The sequence below is a fragment of the Podarcis erhardii genome (assembly GCF_964252035.2).
Source record: "Podarcis erhardii genome assembly, chromosome: 5".
Lineage (NCBI taxonomy): Eukaryota > Metazoa > Chordata > Lepidosauria > Squamata > Lacertidae > Podarcis > Podarcis erhardii.
Genome location: NC_138509.1, coordinates 35598232 through 35611536, shown reverse-complemented (window position 1 = coordinate 35611536; position 13305 = coordinate 35598232). Strand labels below are relative to the sequence as shown.

General features: G+C 45.7%; 1 protein-coding gene across 1 annotated transcript in view; it reads right to left on the bottom strand.

The window, feature by feature from the left end:
* Positions 1-2173: 2173 nt before the first annotated feature.
* LOC309341975 (lipase member M-like) overlaps positions 2174-13305 on the bottom strand; it is a 29385-nt gene continuing 18253 nt past the window's right edge. The window contains 5 exon segments of the mRNA XM_081862019.1: positions 2174-2747; positions 4259-4324; positions 6179-6250; positions 9073-9219; positions 9606-9742. Of these exon segments, the coding sequence (XP_081718145.1) occupies positions 2514-2747; positions 4259-4324; positions 6179-6250; positions 9073-9219; positions 9606-9742 (656 nt within the window). The 3' untranslated portion in view covers positions 2174-2513.

The following is a 13305-nucleotide window of genomic DNA, read 5'->3' as shown; positions in this document are numbered from 1 at the left end:
AGCTACATGGCTAAAGAGATTTATTACTAACTACGCAGACAGAAAAGCAATATACATGCTCTCTCTGTGAAAGGCAGAAAGCAACTGAAACAAACAAAGGAACAGGAAACCAGTAACGTCACATCTGCCTCCCGTCTCCCGTGAGACTTCCAACAGTCTGGAAGGTCTCTGGAATGTAAACAGAGTCTTGTGACTCAAAGCACTGCACAGTGGGAACACACAGAAATCTAACATAACTAACATGGATTCAATCTATAAATAACTTCTTCTTCTTCTTGCTAATCTTCTCGGTGCAAGAGTGTAGAGTGTGGTGGTTAAAGGTGTGGTGTGGTGGTTAAAGGTGGTTAAAGGTGTGGTGCACTCGGTGCAAGAGTGTGGAGTGTGGTGGTTAACCTTTCTGTGTCTCACGTCTGAGGGAAGGGCTTCCACGGGAAGTCAGCCAGGATGTTGCGTCACAGCTCTTTGTTGTTTTGTGCTGTGAGACTTGCTTTCGTTTGTCAGTCTATCCCTGCTCCAAGAAGAAAGGAGTCAGAGGAAAATGACTCTGATTCCTTTCTTCTTGGAGCAGGGATCGACTGACAAACGAAAGCAAGTCTCACAGAGCAATTGAGCAACATGCCGGCACCAAATGAGTTACTTTTCATTCCAGCTCACGCCTACACTGTGTATATGTGTGCGCAATTGCAGTTAATTATTATTTTATTTACTACATTTATATGCCCATGCTTTCTTCCAGGGAACTCCAGATGGCACACATGGACTATGGTCATGTTGAAAGCCTTGGTAGAAATCCAAGAGTCAGCTGCATACATATTTATTTCTTCATCGTAAAATATTCCTGTTTCTCCAACCTGTCATCTTCTTTCGCAGAGGTCACTTAAATTAGCAGACTTCACTCCCCTTCTTCACTTGAAATATGTGCATTTGCTTCTTTTGTAATTAATTATTCCAAATTGCTGCAACTAGTGCGCGATCAGAGACAGTGTCCAGGAGAGCCGAGGTCCACATGGGGGCATTCTGCCTAGGGCCCTCACCCCCTTCTTTCGAATTAGGGGGTGATTTATGGGCACAGCAGGCAAGGGCAGTGTTCCCCATTTCCTTGGGGCAACAAGGGAGGCTGCCTACTCCCATAACAGCCTCTTAATTACCCCGTGTGGGTCGGAGAGATGGTATTGTCGGCCATCTTCCAATGCGCCCCCTAGTGGCCCCCCTTGAGTTTCAGTTTGTTGGCTCTCATTCAGTCCATTACCAAGGCAAGGCACTGGTCCAGCACTTCCACTGCCTCACCTGCAGATGTAAAGGAGAAATAGAGCTGAGTGTCATCAGCATACTGCTGACAACATACTTCAAACCTCCAGATAACCATACCCAGCGGTTTCATGTAGATGTTACACAATGTGGGAGATAGGATTGAGCCCTGTGGTACCAAACAATGAAGGTTTCATGGGGCTGAAAAACATTCCCCAGGCAACACCCTCTGGGAATGACCATCCAATTAGGACTGGAACCACTGCAAAGCGCTTCAGAAGGATATCATGGCTGATGGTATCAAAAGCTGCTGAAAGGTCGAAAAAAAATAACAGGGACATGTTTGCCTTGTCTCTCTCTCAACAGAGGTCATCATAAAGGGCGACCAAATGAATTTCTGTGCCAAAACTGGGCCTAACCCCTGATTGAAATGGACTATGGTTATGTTGAAAGCCTTGGTAGAAATGTAAGAGTCAGCTGCACCCACTCCAGTCTTGAGGAAAGAACCCACAGTACTTGTTTATGCTCACAATTCCCCATTGAGCCATGGGCACATAGCCAAAATCCTGCCTCCTAGTGTAGCCTCGAAATGGGACAGGGATGCCTGTATTTAATAAGAACATAATAAAAGCCTGCTGGATTAGGCCTGTGGCTGTCAGGAGCTTGCCTTCAACAGCTCACTGGCTAGCGATCTAGCAAAATCAGAGACCCGGAGAGCTTCTTTTAGTGTTGACCGCCTCTGCTCAAAGGTTAAGAACCTCTAATGTACAAAGATCTCCGTCAAATGAGAACAACAGGTAATATCTAAATTGTGCCTAAAAGATGAGGCGTTTGCAGAAAGAATTATGCTTTTGCAATGCATAATCAAGGAATTCTACTATCAGTTGTGTCACTGCAAACAGGTAGATTTAATTTGATGGTGAGAAACAAGTAATTAACAAATTGATCATATATACACATTATACAGACCTATTACAGCATCTACAGTCACAAGGAATTGGGGTTGGCATATTTGTAACAGTTAAAATCCAGACAGAAAAGTTGTTGTGATTTCTTTGGGCAAATTCACCAAAGAATTTTTAAGGAGAATCGCCAAAAATGACAAGTCCGACATGGGTTGCCATACATCTGGATTTTCCTGGACATTTTAGCAATTTCTGCCTGGACACTACTTCTGAATGCAGTATTCCAGATAGGTCCAGCAAATTCCAGACATATGGCAACCCCAATGAAATATATGCAGTATATATGACTTTTGTAACATTTTATTTGTACTTCAGCATCAGATGAAATATATCAGGGTATAGTTTCTTTGAAGCATCCAGACCCCATAAAAAATCAGCATGCTGCCATTCAGGAATATACTTGTGGAAAACCACATTAGAGATTCGAGGAAGCAGCAGCTGAATGTCCTTTCTGTTTGACATAATATCATGTCCGGCATACCACACAGCAGCTGGCACAACCATGTCTTCAATTTGATAGAATGGAGGAGTGGTCTGTGGATGAAAATATCAGAATGATTAAAATGAGTTTCACCTACCAATCTTAGATTTTTACATTTTCTTGACCTCCCGATGGTTCAAATGTAGTAGAATCAAAATTATGGGGAAATGGTTCCTTGAGCATTAGGTTGACTTATGTGTGAAGTTGACTGGCTTGAGTATAGGCTATACCAAAACTGTGGAATGTATCATTGAGGATCTGTATCAGGATTGATGTGCATGTCTGCTAAAGTGGGCAATGGTTTAGCCTGGTACTTTTAGGCCCTGGATTTAATCATCTTGCATGCAAGGTGTGAGCAGGGTTTTGAAAGCTGCACATATGACTTCAGCTTAAAAGCTCACAGAATATTTCTTTCCCTGTGCAATTGCATGGCCTCAGAAATGGCACCCACACCCACATATATATAGATGGTCAAGTCCAGTCAAAGCAAGTATGGGGTTGTGGTACTCATCTCACTTTCAGGTCGAGGGAGCTGGCATTTGCCACAGACAGCTTTCTGGGTCATGTGGCCAGCATGACTAAACAGCTTCTGGCGCAACAGAACATCACAACAGGAACCAGAGTGCACAGAAACACCCATTTACCTTCTCACCACAGTGGTACCTATTTATCTACTTGCACTGGAGTGCTTTCGAACTGTTAGGTTGACAAGAGCTGGGACAGAGCAACAGGAGCTCACCCCATCACATGGATTCAAACAGCCAACCTTCTGATTGGCAAGGCCAAGAGGCTCAGTGGTTTAGACCACAGCGCCACCCACGTCCTACACATGTATATACACATATGGGCACACACACATACATTCTGAGCATGAGCAGCTTTCCATTTAAAAAAGCAGTTGAAAAATAGAACCATCAAGACTAAAAGAAAGAATTGAGTTTGCTTCTGCTGCTCTGGGGCTAAACATATTTACTTCCCATGCTGGCCGAGGTGCTGGAGTCAGGCTGGTTTGTCACTGCCAGTGCTATCTGGTGCTCTTTAGGTGATCATTTGGGCTATGGAATCTGGGACCTCAGCCATGTGTCCAGGCATGACTGCACAAGGACTAATGGGAAGCATCAAGGGTTTGCCAGGAGAGGGATGGGATCTAGGTTTACAGTGTTGGTATCCATCTGTCTTGAGAGACAATGCAGTGCTTTTCCAGGGGTGAAGTCCAACCACTGCATTAGCAGTGCCAAAGTGACCTCCCTGGGGTGCAGGCCTGAGCGGTGGGTATGGGGGTCCTGGGCTGCCCAGACAATAAGACCACCACCTCGGCTGCACTGATGTGGTCCAAAGGAAGCAGAGCAATGCATTTGACACCAGCTTGGATGCAGAAGTTGCTAGAAGGAGGCATACAAGGCCCCACCCAACCGTCACTGGATTTGTGCAGAGTTTACTCCTAAACGTTTTCTTTTCTTTTTGGGGAGACCCACTAAGTTCAATGAGAGTTATTCCCAAATAAATATGCAGCTTTAGCACATTGAAATCCATGACAAATCCCAATCACAACCCTTATAATTACCGTATTATATATAGCTTTGTTCTTACTGCCATAGTCAAAATATTTCAGTTCTTTTGATTTAAAAACCTATAAAAGAAGGGGGAAAGTACTGAATTTTCAATTTTTTAATGCTGACATATTTATAAAGTACACCTAGATTAAAAATTGGCAATATGAATTGTCAGAACCCTGTCCCAATCCCTACATCATCATCATCATCATCATCATCATCATCATCATCATCATGTGATGTTAAATGGTAAAAAAGGTAAAGGACCCCTGGACGGTTAACTCCAGTCAAAGGTGACTATGGGGTTGCAGCGCTCATCTCGCTTTCAGGCCGGGTCATGTGTCCAGCATTACTAAACTGCTACTGGAGCACTGAGGACCGTGACGAGTGCCAGAGCGCACGAAAACGCTGTTTATCTTCCTGCTGCTGAGGTACCTATTTATCTACTTGCACTGGTAAATATGGTATAATATGATTATAGTCAACAAAGATCTTGCTATAAATTTCAAGCAATCAAAATATAAGTTAACTATTTTGTCGTGAATTTCTTTGTACAAACAATGAGCACAACAATCAAGGCACATATTTATAAAGTACACCTAGATTAAAAATTGGCAATATGAATTGCGTGTCAATACCCCTCCCCCCCAGAAATAAAGACACAGGAGACGTTGATTAAGTTAATTGGGCATGAAAAGGCCACAACTTTATTGATTAGAGAATTGAAGGTATTGGCCTTAGGCATTGGCACCTATCCACTACCCGGCATGGTGGGTAGATGGGTTAACACGAACCGTGGGGGTCCTGTTGAAGTACGCCAACTAGGATCCCACGGGTGTCACCGCTCGGGGGCGTGCCGGAGGCCCTTACCTTCCCAGGTTTTGGACAAGACAACGCCCCCCGGAGTCCTTTACCGGACTACCCCTTTTCTTGGGGAAGGTGATGGCGTACCTTCCCCCCGATCCAGAGGGTGGTCCCTGGGCGTGCCTGGCCTTAAGTATGCCAAGGCCACGCCTCCCCCAGCCCGCCGATTGGCGGACGGGTGGAAGGCACGCCCAGGGATTCCCCCAACTCTCGCGGGGGCAGCAGGCCAGCCCCCGCGCTTGGGGGGAGGGGCAAGACCGCAACCCCCTCTCTTCCCCCATGGGGTCAGAAATGGCTTTGTCAGAACCCTGTCCCAATCCCTACATCATCATCATCATCATCATCATCATCATCATCATGTGATGTTAAATGGTAAAAAAGGTAAAGGACCCCTGGACGGTTAACTCCAGTCAAAGGTGACTATGGGGTTGTAGCGCTCATCTCGCTTTCAGGCCGGGTCATGTGTCCAGCATTACTAAACTGCTACTGGAGCACTGAGGACCGTGACGAGTGCCAGAGCGCATGAAAACGCTGTTTATCTTCCTGCTGCTGAGGTACCTATTTATCTACTTGCACTGGTAAATATGGTATAATATGATTATAGTCAACAAAGATCTTGCTATAAATTTCAAGCAATCAAAATATAAGTTGTCATGAATTTCTTTGTACAAACAATGAGCACAACAATCAAGGCAGTCTATGATGGAATACTAGACTGTTTTCATAAATTTATGTGTGGTTTCATAAGAATATATTATTGTTTTATCTTGAAACCTTTTCATATTTATCTGTTTTTAAAAATACTATCTGTTTTTCCAATATATATCACATATCACAAGTAACTGGACAACTACACCAGCAGTAACTCAGAGCAACAAAGCCCCTGTGAGTGGCAGCTTGTTAGTTACTATTTACTGCTATATTGTTTTTGATTTTATGTAACTTTCCTGTCACCGTCTGAAAATTAAAAAAAGAAAACCTTAAATATTCACACACATTAAGCATTCATTTGTGCATCAAATGAACTCTGAATTTTGAAATAAGGAAAAATATGCATTGAACCCCACCTGGGCCAAATGGATCATGTTTTTTACAGAAGCAAAATCGGGAACAATTCCAATATATACATCAGCTCGACTCTGGATTGGAGGGAAACAATAAGAATGTAAATATCTTTTAAAAGCATCTCTGAATATTCTGAGGAAGGAAATGGATGAATTGCACTAGAAAAAACATCACCAGCATCAGAGCAATACAACATGCATATACCTTGAGAAAGGTAAAGGGATATTACATAGGAAAACATGCAGATGTGGTTGTGGGTTTCGCGCCAATTTGCATTTTTTATTTTTATACAATTTTAAGCATCTGTGACAAATAAACATGGGGCACCTTTGCCCAGTATCTGGCTGACAGTGCCTAAAAGGATTCCCCCCCCCCCCGCATTATTTTTATTTGCATTTTAATGCAAAGGCAGAAAAGAAAAACCCACATCTCCTGCCCTCCACATCCCACTTGTACAACTTTCATATCAAACATACAACTAAATATTTGGTGACTTCCCTTCCACCTTTTTCCCAATTTCCTAATTTTCTATTAAATCTCGTATTCCCCATTTTTAATCTTAGGGTATCTACCTCTGTTAAATTCTATTAACTTCTATTCTGCTGGATATACTCAAGACCGGCTTGATTATTTACTTTTTATACTGGTTCTTAAAATATTCAATAAACACTTTCCAATCCTCCTTATATTCTATATCATCTTTTTCTCTTATCCTGTTCATCACTGCTGCCAATTCAGCGTATTCAAGCATTTAAAACTGCCACTCTTCCTTGGTGAGTACCATACTCATTCTCCACTTTTGTGCCAATAAGATTCATATAATTCAAACAGACTTTCCTCTAGATAGATAGATGATAGATAGTTGATTGATTTATTTTCATTTATTCCCACAATTATCCAACTATCCCTTTCCACTTTAACCTCCACCACTATTATTCTACCTTCTTCATCATTGTACCACTGTTTAGGCCCTAACTTTGGATCAACATGTAATACCACTCCCACTCCCTTTGTTGTCTTATCTGAAGTAATAAATTCTTGTCCTAGTTCTTCATTAATCAGCTGTCTTTCTGTTCTCTCTTTATTTGCGTCTCCTGTAGGCATATGATGTCCAATTTCTGTTGTAATAATATGGGTTTACTTTATTCCTTTTTGTTCTTTTATTTAACCCAGGGGTTAGCATACCTTTTTGGGAGGGGGTAGGTACACCGCCCCTCAGACCTTGTGGTGGGCCGGACCATGCGTGCGCACGGACATGCGGCAGAGGGGGCTTCTCTCTCTTCCCCAGCCCCTCCCGTCCCCCTGCCTACCTATATTGCTGCCATCCATGCTGCGCTCTCCCAACTGTGGCTCCTGTGCCTGCCCTTGCAAGGGCTGCTTTCGGGCCACTCGTCCCACCACCACCACTGCCACCAGCCTGCCACTTGGAAGGGCAGACACGGAGCTGTGGTTGGAAGAGGTGCTGCGCTGCGCTCTGCCAACTATGGCTCCTGCACCTGCCCTTGCGAGTGGCAGAGGCTGTTGGCAACAGTGGAGGAACGAGCGGCCCAAAAGGGCTGGCTGGCTCTGGAGATCCACTGCCCAAAATGGTGCTCAGCCAGCTCAGCCCAGCCCCCTTCCTCCTCTACACATGGTGGGGAGAAGGGCGGGGAGAAGCCAGGATGAGGGAGGGAGGAGGTGCCGCAGTGTGAGAGAGGGGGGAAATGGCGCTGGGAAATATGGTGGCACTGGAAAAAATATTAACCAAAAAAAAAAAAATCAGAATCGCCGATCCACAGAACATTCATGGGCCAGATCCTGAGGGTAATTGGGCCGGATCTGGCCCGCGAGTCATAGTTTGCCGACCCCTGATTTAACCCATTCCCATTCCATGAAGCCATTTTTAGCTCCATCTTTGGTAAAATGTTTCGTTTGTTTGTTTGTTCTTCCTTTTCTTCTCCTTCTCTGTTCTCCTCTTCACTGTTCTGTTCTACTTTTTCTGGTTCCCCAAAGTCTTTTTTTATATTTGCTCATAAAGGATTTGGCCTTCATCGGTTCAGTGCAACGTTGTTTTTCCCCTTTGTATGTGAATGAAATCCCTTCTGGAAATTCCCACCGAAATTCAATATCTTTCAATTTTCTTTCTCTCTCAATCTGCTTGACCCCAGTCTGGTTGGGGTTTTCTAGACCTTTCCCACAGTGAAATTATGCCTTCATTTGTTAGGGAAAGATGGTTGTTTGTATGAGGGCATTGGGCAAGGTCAACATAGTATAGGGTGTGCCCCATAAGTGGCCTGAGGGAAGAATTAGCAACAGCCACCTGCAAGCTCAGTGTTAGGTATCAGCCTGGTAGGAATCTGCACCATAGTTGCCCAGTGAGGCCTTGTTTGTTTGGCTTTCACCCCAGCAAAGTTAAACACATGGAACAGGGTCCAAACCCAGCAGACCCATTCCATCAATATGGGGCTCGTGGAATGATGAACTGATACTGGGACCCAAGGCCTTTCCAACTCTTACCCTGTCTGCTACTGTCAATAAAAATTTGGCTTGATTTTATCCCATCATCATTGTATAGTCTTGCTATTTTACTGAACTCAAAACAACAAAAACCAGAGAAAACAACAAAAACCATATAGTTTATACATTCTGTAATATACCAGGGTCTCTTCCGCAAAGATTCTTCTAATTTCCTCTCGATTCTAGCTGCAACATGTACAGACTTGGTCACTCAATTGCACATTAAGGACTCCAATGCTATACATGCATAATTTAAAGCATGTACTATTGAACTCAATAGTCATGCTTTGGATTGCATGGTTAATTTATCTTTATCTATTAGAATAAAATATATTGCTGTTGGGTGGACTGCAGTATGGTGTTTTGTCAATATATTTAGCAAAATAAAGAGTCATCATACCACGTTTAAGTTATTTGGATTGCGTCCACTGGTCAGGAAAATAATTTGAATACAAATCTCATCTATTACGGGATAACTGCACAGCTTGGCATTCAGTCTTTTCTGTTTGTTACTAAAACCAACAAATTCTTTCTTCCCCCATATCAGCTGTAAAATAAACACAGAGATCTTGGTGAGTCTCTTTAGGATTAATTCCTAAAGCAATACCAGGTATTCAAGCATGACCCAAGGCAGTGATTCAACCTAAAGGTTTTATTGAGGCTTCAGCAACAGACTGGGTAAAACATGGAAATGGGTCTGATTTATATACAATTCACACACACACACCCCGCAGTAGCCACCTAGTGATGATTGGCTGCTTTGTGCCAGGCAGTGAATCACAATGCAGACCTCAAAAGTCTGGCCTGCAAGCTCTGAGAAGGAGACACCAAGGAATATGCATAACATCTTCCATGACCCAAAGCTTGAGGAATGAAGTGCCCATATCACTGAACTGATTATACACACAATAAAAACCTATGAGAAATACCTACTCTGATAAATCCATCAGGAAGATTGAAAAATAGCACCGCAGGTCCACTGGTGTTCACAAATGTGTAGGTAGGAGCCAAAGCCATGAAGAGCTTGACTTTCTGAGCAACCTGTGGCCTGAGTGAAAAGGCAATTAAACCTGCCAAAGAGAAAGAATTCCAGAATTCAGCAGCTATTCCAGATATACCAGAGCCAATATGCAAACTGAATCCTTGGGTCTCTCATACTAGGGAATTGTATTATCATAGCAAAATGGGCCTCAGTACAGGAGACTGAAGCTAGGGCTGAGAAAGACTACTGTCGTACTCAGGAAGCTGTTGCCAATCAGTGTTGACAATGCTGAACTACATGAACCAATGGTCTGACTTGGTACTACAGATCTCTGTAGTCCTATATACTTATCTGGAACCAGCTGGCAAAAAGTCTCAAAGCCGATTAAAAAAAAAAAAGTGCTCTTAAATCCCTTGCTTGTTGTTGCTTCAATCTGAATTATTAGATTTGAACTATACCTGTTGTCAGAGCTGCCTCTAGGTCCCAGCTCACAGAGGACCAACGCTAGCCAGTAATAACGTATAAAAGTCTTTATTGAAGGTTTCCTTTTTTATATATATAAATATTTATTAAGGTTTTTAAATATAAATGCACACATAATAAACAATCTTACTTCTATCACAACAATTTCATCACTTCTTTGGACTCCCTCACGTCTCCCGCTCCCATTTACATCGTTAAAAAAATTTTTCCAAACAAATTATCAACTTGTTTACAATCTCATGTTCGCTCATTCAAATATAATCTAGCACTTCTTCCAAAAAATTTTATATTTTCTTTAGTCTCACTTATCATCAAATTTAAATCTAGTTTAGTGGTGACCAGTTTTTTATAATCTAGCATCCTTCTTAACATTCAACCAAATTACAATGTTTTTGTAGATACATCTTGAATTTCTCCCAGTCTTCCTCCATCTTCTCTTCTTATTGAAGGTTAGTTTCCATTTCCAAACCGCAGCGTGCAACTCTACGTCTTAGAAGCTAGACCGGCGAAGCTCCATCTGAGTCTCCGCCTCCTAGACACGAGTTTAAGACTCTAGCTTTACTCCACCTCTTCCGTTGTTCTTTCCTCCTCTGGGTCCTTCTGCCCCCTGGGTTTTCCTCCTTTCTGGACTCTTCTGACGCTGACCCCCCTGAGTCTTGCCCCTCCTTCCGGCGGGCTTTAGGACCTGGCTCCCTATCCGGCCTGCCTGCTGTGCCGCTCGCCTGTACATTTGAACTTGGCGCGCGCGCCCAGCCGGTAACTTTCCTCTTGACCGTTTCCCCGCTCTCCGATGGAGGCGTGGTCAATCCTGACTCATCTCCTCTCGCTGGTGGTGAGAACACTGGTCCCGATGCCTGGGACTCCTCCCCCCCACTGCGCTCTGGTGGGGAAGCTGGTCCTGATTTCCAACTGCTGCTCTGGGAGTCCCCGCTGGCCCCTTCCTTCTGGGGTTTCCCCCTTGGCACCCCCCCTTGCCCTGGCCATCGGCGCTCCCTTCTGTGAATCTTCCGATTCGCTGGAGAGGCTCATGGAATCCCTTGGACCACTTTCATCTCCTGCGCTTCCCTCGGATTCCTCCCCCTCGCTCTCCATTTCCTCCCTCTCCTGTGCCTCTGCTCCTGAGCCCCTGACATCCATCCCCCCCTTGAAGCCCCCCTTCCCCCTCCCCCTCTTCAGGTGCGGGTTCTGGGTGCTCCAGTGTTGTGGGGGTGAGTGCAGGATACAGTTCGTACCCCGTGGCGTGCAGCCAGCCGGATAAGTCCGGGAAGTCCTCAATGGTCTCGTTGACGGCGATCTCCTCTGCTTCCATCTCCTGGGCGGTGTGTTCGAACCCGGGATCTTCCCCCAACTCGCCCATGACCCCCTCTTCCCCTGTCGCCTGGGGTGATGCTGCGTGCAATGGCCCTCTCGGCAGTTCCCTGCGCCACCCCACGTCAGGTTGATCCTCCCACCAATAGGAGCCCCCTGTGCCAAACCCCGAGAGCGATCCCTCTGGAGAGCTAGTCTCTAGCGTCGTGTCCTCAGCTGAAGAGAACCCCTGAAACATGCTGGCTGAGAGTGTGGGTGTGAAAAGATATTCGTTGAAATAATCTGCCGGCATGGGCCTGTGTGGGAAAAGTGCGTGGAACTCTTCTTTGAGCCATTGCTCCTCCATCTTGGCTCATGCGAAGGAGTCCGTCTGCAGCGCGCGCCGTACTGCGTCCAGGTCCACCATGGCTGAGGCGCATGCCCATGCTTTCGGTGCGAAAATGTGTTTGGCCGCCACCGGTGCCTCTTCCTCGAGATACTGCGGTTTCCTGGATAGCGCATCCGCCATGATGTTGTTGTCTCCCGGGATGTATTCTATCCTGAAGTCGAAATCTGCAAAGAACTCCACCCAGCGGATGTGTCTCTGGTTCAGGAACCTCGCCGTGCGCCAGTACTCCAAGTTCTTATGGTCCGTGCGGACCTGCACTGTGTGCTTGGCTCCGATGAGGAAGTGCCGCCACGCCTTGAACGCAGCATGAATGGCCAGCAACTCTCTGTCCCAGATGGTGTAGTTCTGCTCCGACTTGCTGAGTTTTCTGGAGTAGAAAGCGCACGGCCTCCAGTCCCCTTGTGGATCTCGCTGCAACAGGACTGCCCCCACGGCTCTGTCTGAGGCATCCGTCTCAACCCTCATGGGTTTGCTGGGGTTTACATGTAGTAGTTGTTCTTCGGACGCGAAGAGACGCTTGAGTTTCTGAAAGGACTGCTCCGCCTGCTCCGTCCAGATGAATTTCTTCTTCTTGGAGCTGAGGGTGTCAGTGATGGCCGCCGTCTGCATAGCGAAACCCTTGATAAACTTGCGATAAAAGTTGGCAAAGCCGACAAACTTCTGGACCTCCTTCCGATTGCGCGGGCTCTTCCAGTCCAGCACTGAGCGGACCTTGGCGCTGTCCATGGCGAGTCCCTTGTCTGACAGCTTGTAGCCCAGGAAATCCACCTCCGTCACGTCGAACTGGCACTTCTCCAGTTTGGCGTAAAGCCTGTGCTCTCGTAGTCTCTGCAGGACTTCCTTGACATCCCTCTCGTGGGCCTCCTGCAACTCCAAGAAGATCAGGATGTCGTCCAGGAAGCAGACGCACTTCTTGTAGAGGAGACCCGCCAAGACGTGGTGCATGAAGGCTTGAAAACAGTGGGAACCATTTTGTAATCCAAACGGCATAACTCTATATTCATAGGTGCCTAGCGGCGTAAACATGGCCGTCTTCCACTCGTCGCCCTCTCGCACGCGTATAAGATTGTACGCTCTGCGTAGATCCAACTTGGTAAAGATGCGACCTTTCCTCACCGTCGCCAGCATGTCATCGATCTTGGGCATGGGGAAGGCTGTGGGCTTGGTTTTCGAGTTCAAGATTCTGTAATCAACTACCAGCCTCTTTTGGGGCGTGTCCCGCTTCTTCACAAAAAACACGGGACTGCCCCCCACTGCCTTGGATTCCCGGATGAATCCCCGCTGCAAGTTGTGATCTATGAACTCCTTGAGTTCTTGCATTTCATCCTCAGACATGGAATACAGTTTTCCAGTTGGCAGCGTCGCCCCCGGCAGGAGGTCAATCTTGCAGTCATAGGGCCTGTGGGGAGGCAGCTTGTCCGCCTCCTTCTCGCAGAAGACCTCCAAAAATGCCTTGTACTTGCTGGGTACCG